Raw genomic sequence first — 7493 nt, 5'->3', positions numbered from 1 at the left:
GAGTTGTCAGCACAGAGCCCGACGCGGGGCTCGAACCCACGGACCTGAGCCGAAGTCGGACGCTGGCTCGCTCCACGGACCTAACCACCCAGGCGCCCCTCTGGCTGCTGTTTTCGATGGAAGCAAGAAAAGCAGGTGGTGTTTGCCATCCTCAGTTACTCCCATCCCCCCTCAGCTGTCCCTGCAGCTATGAGGGGGCCGTGGACCCCCACAACCCCCTTTAACAACAATTAGAAATCTTTGGGGAAGGCGGAGAAGGGCAGGCGGGTACATACTGGCTAAGGAGCCCACCTCAGTGAACCAGCTCCAGCTTCTTCCCTGTCACTGGTTGAGAGACCAGAGTCCCGGCTTCTACCTTCTAGAAGCCTTAACAACCCCTTGAACCGCCTTTAGGTCACCCATCACTTAAAGGGCAGTTACTTTTAAGTGGAGAGGCCTCTGTGGCAATAGAGGGACTCTCTCTTCTGCCCTTTGTTAAAACCTTAAGTGAATTGGTTGTTTTACATAAAATTTGCAATTACAACCTGAGGCCTAAGGCCTCACCGACCGTAAATGGCTGACTCAAACTGGGACCCTTAATTCCAAAGTCCAGATCTTTTCCTCCATCCATCCTCAGCCCCAGTCCCCGGCCCTTCCCCCCCTCCTCCCCCTCCCCACCACCAAGAAAAAGGAAAGGAGACAGGCGGTGGGATTGAAACTTTGGTCTGTTAAATGAATTTCAGTGTATCTGCTTTGATGATCCACAGACCCCGGATGGAACTCCTCTCAACGATGGGCTCTAACATCGCGGGTGCCGAATTTCCTGGCGACGGGGCCCACCCACTCTGCCCGAACCTTGCTCACCGGACGGGATCGTTCGCTTCTCCAAGCGCCGGCGAGGAGTGGAACTCGAGTCCCGGAGGCCTCCGCTCTTTCCCAAACACCCCGCCCTATGGGGCCTGGCGCCCCGGGGAGCCCGGAGAGCTGGTGGGGAACTGGGAGGCCGGGAGCCAGGCAGCACCGGGAGCCGGGAGGAGCCGGAGTTGGGGCAGACTCAGCCGGGGAGACTGGCGAGTTTAGGGGTGCGGAGGGAACTGCAGCACGGGTTTGTGATGTTGGGCGCACACAGACGTCCCCGTCTTTTCCGAGTCCCAAGAAAGCCAGTGGAGGGTTTTGCTAACCACTCACCCTGTCTGTGCCCGAGGCCACTTGCGGGAACAAGCGGGGGGGGGGGGGGCGCGGGGGGGGGGGGGACTTCCTAGGCAGCTGGGGCGTCCGGATCTTCCAGTGTTTCAACTCTTACCCCGGTCTGGTTCGCCTCCGCGCGTTTTTCGCGCGGGGACTCCGTAGGACTCCAGTGCCACTGTCCTGGCCCAGCCAACCCTGGCCTTGGGCCCTCGCGTCTTTCACCGCGGTGACTTTCCTCGTGGTCCCAGCCCCTAGACATCCGTGGGCTCCATCAAGACTCCTGGCCCAGCACAGCGGCCCTCTGCTCCCTGTGGCCCCAACGACACAGGGGCCTGGATGAGGAGATTCTGCAGGGGCAGGGTGCCCCGTGGTCGAGCAAGGATGCCGCGCATTCGACGGGGAGCCTGCGAGAGTCGTGGGGGCTGGCAAGGGGCCAGGGCAACCGGGACTGAGGGGACCTAGAGGCCAGATGAGGCGGGGATAGGTGAGATCCCTGGGGACTCTGGTCCGGGGCTCGGGTACTACTAAGTCGGGGGCACTAAGTCGCGTCAGGACCAGGGAGGGGCTGAAAGCTGACCCCGGGGCGGGGACCGCCCGGGGGTGCCACTCTTCCGACGCTGTCTGGCGGGGGAAGGGAGGGGGCTCGCCACGCACACTCACCCGGGACTGGGCCCCCCCTCCTCGACGGCATTTAAAGGGCGGAGGGCGGGGCCCCGCGGGCCGCACCGGGGAGCGGCGGGCGGCCAAGCTGGATGGGGCGCCCATGAGCTTCGGCGCCGAGCTTCCCGGCCAGGCCCGGGAACGGCCGGACATGGCCTCGTACCGCGACGGCTCGGGTGCGTGTCCCGTCCCGCACAGCCAGGCCGGGGCCACCGCGCACCCCGTGGCCTACGCGCGCGCCGATGTGGGCGCGGGAGCCGGGGCCCAGTGCCCGTGGCTGAACGCGCCGGCTCTCAGCCCCGCGCCCTACACCGCCGGCCCCCGGCCCGCGCCCCCCTACGCGGCCCCCGGCCCGCTCCTCGGCGCCCCGGGCGGCCTGGCGGGCGCAGACCTCGCGTGGCTGAGCCTCTCGGGCCAGCAGGAGCTGCTGAGGCTGGTGCGGCCGCCCTACTCGTACTCGGCGCTCATCGCCATGGCCATCCAGAGCGCGCCGCTGCGGAAGCTGACGCTCAGCCAGATCTACCAGTACGTGGCCGGCAACTTCCCCTTCTACAAGCGCAGCAAGGCAGGCTGGCAGAACTCCATCCGCCACAACCTGTCGCTCAACGACTGCTTCAAGAAGGTGCCCCGCGAGGAGGACGACCCAGGTAAAAAAAAAAAAAAAAAAAAAAGGCGCGCCCCATCGTCCCGTCCAGGACTCCGCGGATGCCGGCTGCCCGGCCGCTGGCACTTAGGACCAGCGTGGCTGGGGGCAACCCAGTCCCTCCCGCACCGCACAGGTAGGGGAACTGAGGCGGGAGGAAGGGGAGGAGGGCAGCCTCCTAGACGACCCCGGAACCCGCAGACCCTGGCTTCGGGTCTACTGCTCTGTGCGTCGTGAAAGCTCTGTGCGCTCCCGCGAAGGAAGAACCCGGAAAGCCGGTCAGCTGGGCCAGCCTTGGAGTTAGTCCTCTGGGCTCCAGTGTCCTTTGCTGTGAGATGGGGAAGACCGTGCGTACCCCAAGAACTGGAAAGACAAATGGCATGCCAATCCGGGAAGCGCTGGACACGACATCGGGGCCGGGGTCCGCCGGCGGAGCGACAGCCCCCGTCCAGGTGGCTCTGCTCCCCATGTCTTCTCCCTGGCCTTGAACTTAGAGGGGCTCCGTATTTCTTGGTTGTCGCCCTTCCCAGGCCTTTCTGGGATGTCCAGGTTCTTCCCAGTCGGACTGTGGAGGCCGTCGTTGGGGGGGGGGGGTGGGAATGATGGAGGGACCGGTGTGGGGGGGTCTTTTTGAAGTTGACCTCCATTCCTCAAGCGCACACCATGGTCCCCCAAACCCCGTATTTTCCGAGCTGAGCCCTCTCTTCTTGCGCAGGTAAAGGCAATTACTGGACCCTGGACCCAAACTGCGAGAAGATGTTCGACAACGGCAACTTCCGACGGAAGAGGAAGAGGAGAGGAGAGGTGAGCGCCGCCTCAGCCTCGGGAGCCGGGAGCCCCGGAGGAGCCACGGCGCCGGAGCTGGAGCCCCTGGGCGCCGCCTCCCCGGACCTGCAGGCCCCGCCGTCCCCGCCCGCGCCCGAGGCGGCCACCTGCCTGTCCGGTTTCGCCTCGGCCATGGGCGCCCTGGCTGGCGGCCTCGGTACCTTCCCCGCGGGCCTGGCGGGGGACTTCTCAGTCGGGAGACCGACGACGGTCGCCGCCCACGGGCCCCGGGCCCCAGGCCCCGCACCCGGCTTCGGTGCCGGACGTCAGACCGCGGCCCCCGCCTTCCGCGTGGACCCCTTCGTCTACCGTCGGGAGGGGACCGAAGTGTGAGGGGGGCCGGGACGTCCCCAGTGATGTGCGGACGTGCGGAGCTCAAGCCCGGTTCCCGCCTGCTTGGCGCCGCAGAGTCAGCGCCCCAGAGCGAGCGCAGAGCCCCCGAGCCGCCGAGAACAGACCGAGGCGAGCGCGCGTCATCCCCCCCTCCCCCCCCCCCCGCCCCGGTGGCCCCGGTGGCCCCGCTGTCCTGCCTCACCCTCACCCCGCGACCGTTCAGATGGGGCAAATGGGCCGCTCCCCGCTCCCCCTGTTCTTCCAGCTGCTCTGGACCTCGAACCTGTGCTCTCTGGCATCCGCCTTAAAGGGGCGACAGGCTGGCTCTCGGCTCCAGCGTTTAGGAGGGGAGCCTGGCCCGCTCCAAAGAGCCTTCTAGGTGCTCTCGGGAGGGTGGCCCGCGTTCTACCCGCGGCCCATTTCCTCCTCCTCCGGCCCAGCCTGGTCCACCTGGCGGCGCAGGGCCTTCCCTCCTTTCAGGGAAGCGGGCAGGGGGGTCGCGGCGCCCCCGTGGGGCCAGGTAGCTTCTCTTCACCGTCACCAGCACTGTGGCAGCCAGGGGAAGGGAATCCCGACTGGGATGCGGGTAGGAGGGACTTTTCCAGTGGCTGCAGCTGTGGGTGACGGCAGGGGAGAGAGCTGCAGGCGGCCAGGGGACTCCAGCGCCTTTCCCTGATGGTGCCTGGCCGTCACCGACCCTGTCCTGGGACAGGGAGCCTCAGGGGACCGCAGGAGCAGTGCCTAGCACCCCAGAGTCACAGGATGGGCTCCAGTTTACTCCCCACCCCACTCCCACCGGCTCACTCTTGCTCCTTATCCCCCAGTTTGGGCCCAAGCTGCCCCCTGCATGCAGAGAGAAGGGACAGCCTCCCATGTATAAGTGAGCCCACTCTCCCACTTGCTGTTTACCCAGAGGGTTCTCTTGGGAGCCTACAGCCATTGGGAGGAGAACTTTTGGCCTCCTACCAAACTTGGCCTGGGGCGCCAATCATTCTGGCACCTCCAGGCGCTGTGGGTGCTTGGCAGGTGCACCCCCTTTCCCTGAGCCCAGGTGGTTGGAGGAGAACAGGGAGAGAGGAGTTACCTTGGGAGGAGGGTAGCAGATTAGTGAGCCAGACACCCCCCCCCCCCCAGGGCTGGCAGACTGAATTCAGAATCCAGCTGGCCCCTGTATGCTGCTGGGCCACTGCTGGTGCTGGGAGGGAGGGCTGCACTTGTGTTAGTTCTTTGGAGCTGACTGGCAGTGGGGTCCTGATGAACAATGGTGTGTGTGTGGGGGGGGGGGGGGGAGAGGAAGAGGGAGGGAGAGAGGCCAGAGATTGGGGACGTGGATATGACAAACCAAGAGTTGGGGCGAATTTGGACCCTGGGTCACGTCTCCCTGAGCCTTCCTGGTGGCAGACAGACTTGCTAAGGTCTCAGCATCGCAGGACATCTCGCCGCGGGCTGTAAGAAGGTAAGCAGCACCGAGGCCAGATCTCTTTTGGAGAAACACTCCCCAAATGTAATAGACTTAAGACCAGAAAAGAGAAAGAAAATCCTTACCTTATAAATTGGAGAATTTTATCTCAAGACTATTTTAATAAACTAAGATGTTAAAAACAAACACCAGTATATGTAACTTGAATGTTGTATACATGCTGTTTTTTACATTAGAAGAGTTCTACTACTGTTCCCAACTAACCCCACCAGAGACTCCGAGTTTGCAGGAAACTTAGAATTAACAAAAAAAGTTTGACCGGGTGCCGGGGTGGTTCAGGTGGTTGAGCATCTGACTTCGACTCAGGTCATGATCTCACGGTTTGTGAGTTCGAGCCCCGCGTGGGGCTCTGCGCTGACAGCTCGGAGCCTGGAGCCTGCTCCGGATTCTGTGTCTCCCTCTCCCTCTGCCCCTCCCCCGCTTGCACTCTGTCTGTCTGTCTCTCTCAAAAATAAATAAACATTAAAAAGAAAAACAATTAAAAAGTGTGGATTTCAAGATACGGGTTTACATTTCACATATTGATTAAATATGGAGTATGTTCATATGTGATGGACAAAAATTTTGCACGTTAGCAGCGCTGCCCTGGGGAATAAATGTTCCACTTTCAATCTTTAATTTCCTAAGTGTACCCACTGCAGTCAAGTGGCATTTTTCATTCAGGGAAATAACATGACACTAATTATTATAACTCTTCAGTGAAGCAGGAAACGGAAGTTGATCGCCATTTTTGCTGCTAGAAAAACGGAGTCAGTGGGCCAACTGGTCTCTAGAAGCTCATCTAATGAGAGCTAAAAAGGACTCTTGACAGGCATGCCATCTTCCTACGGCCCACATGCAGAAATGCCCCTTCATCTGCACACGTCTGCGCACACACCCCCACCACACTGTCACGCTTTGGCTACGGTTCTCCAGCAAAAAGCCATAGAAGACAGTACCTAGCCTTGGTACACAAAGGCCTAGTATTTTCGACTGATACTGTGAGAATATCAAGTCTGCATCCAGGGTTTGAGTTCAGACGGAGACGAACACGTGCAAACGTCACAGAATGCAACAGGGGCTAAGTTCCACATCCTAATAAAGTGCAATTATTTCAATAAACTTTTCGGGTGCCAAATATGTACCAGGCTTTGCATTAGTCCCTTCAATGAATAGCCCGGGCCCTGTGCTGCCCTCACAGAATCTCCTTCTAGAAGGTGAGACAGAGGTGAAGGAGCAATTACAGCCTGGGTCTTGGTTATTTGGCCTCAAGACGATGACTTTATCATCAAGTCAATCAGCCGTCTCATTTGTGAACCCACAATCTCAGTTAAATACACCTCACCGTGTTTTCCACACTCTTAACTCGGGGTGCGTTTGCCTGATTTCTGTTGCATAACTTGATGGTGTTGGAGGCCGGGAGTTGAGCCCTGTCCCAGGCCGGAACCAGTCCCGTTTGCTCCCTTCTCTGCAGCATCTTTTAGGAACCTCATCATAAAACCCGTGCTCTTACTAGAAGATCTATCGTCTGCTAGTGACAGAAGGCAGCAGCTGTGGTGACCAGAGCTGGCCCTTCCTCAGGGCTCCTGGGTACGAGTTCCTTTCATGCATCCCTGCATCCCTCAGTTGAAATTTGGGGAACGCTTTCTCTTTTAATCTAATATACGATTTTCTAAACAACATTATTCAAGGCAAGTGGCCTGGCACCTACCATGGGCTGACTTATTTCTCTGATCAGCTATCATCAGTAGCTGAACACAAAGAATGTGAAATATTTTTGGTTTCACTCAGCTCACGGAGGGTAAATGAATAGCATATTAAATTGGATTTTCATTTAAAGAAATCAGATTTGTATCCCTGCCTTAAGATAGAGCATATTGAACTGCTGAGTCATTGAGGCTTTCTGTAACCCGCAAGAACCACCCATCCGTCCATCAGACATCGGTTGGACGTCAAGGGGACAATGAGTCTGTTAGCTGCTAAACGGACATGATCTCATGAAGCCTTTACAGCCATCCGGTGAGATGTGATTGTCCCCATTTTCCTGATATGGAAATTGGGGCTCTGACCTATTAAGTGACTTATTTCCCAGAGGCTACAGATCACACTGAGGGGTGTCAAGCAGGAAGCTACCGCCCCTCCTTCCCTGACTTCTCTGCCTCCTCATTTCATCATTCAGGCTCCACGGAGATCTCACTTTTCAGGAATCTTTCCCTGGCGTCTCTTCCAGCCCTGCTCTGCTCCTACAGCCCGTGGAGAGGCCACTCCATACACCCGCAGATTGTGGTCTATGTGGGGAGCAGCCTGGCCGCTTGATTTCGCAGTAATATCCCCAGTATACGCACCCAAGTGGTAGCATTTGAATGAATGAATGAATGAATGAACGAGTATGTGAGTGTACGTGTC

At 59.1% G+C, this 7493-nt stretch overlaps 1 protein-coding gene across 1 annotated transcript; it reads left to right on the top strand.

Moving 5' to 3' along the window:
- Nucleotides 1-771: 771 nt before the first annotated feature.
- FOXI2 (forkhead box I2) lies at nt 772-3628 on the top strand. Its single transcript, XM_030335468.1, has 3 exons — nt 772-966; nt 1865-2474; nt 3186-3628. The coding sequence occupies exons 1-3, from the start codon at nt 772-774 to the stop codon at nt 3626-3628; spliced, it is 1248 nt and encodes a 415-aa protein (XP_030191328.1).
- The last annotated feature ends 3865 nt before the right edge of the window (nt 3629-7493 follow it).

This window comes from Lynx canadensis, chromosome D2 (genome assembly GCF_007474595.2).
Source record: "Lynx canadensis isolate LIC74 chromosome D2, mLynCan4.pri.v2, whole genome shotgun sequence".
NCBI lineage: Eukaryota > Metazoa > Chordata > Mammalia > Carnivora > Felidae > Lynx > Lynx canadensis.
Note: the sequence above shows the minus strand (reverse complement) of the source record. Positions and strands in the feature narration are given on the sequence as shown.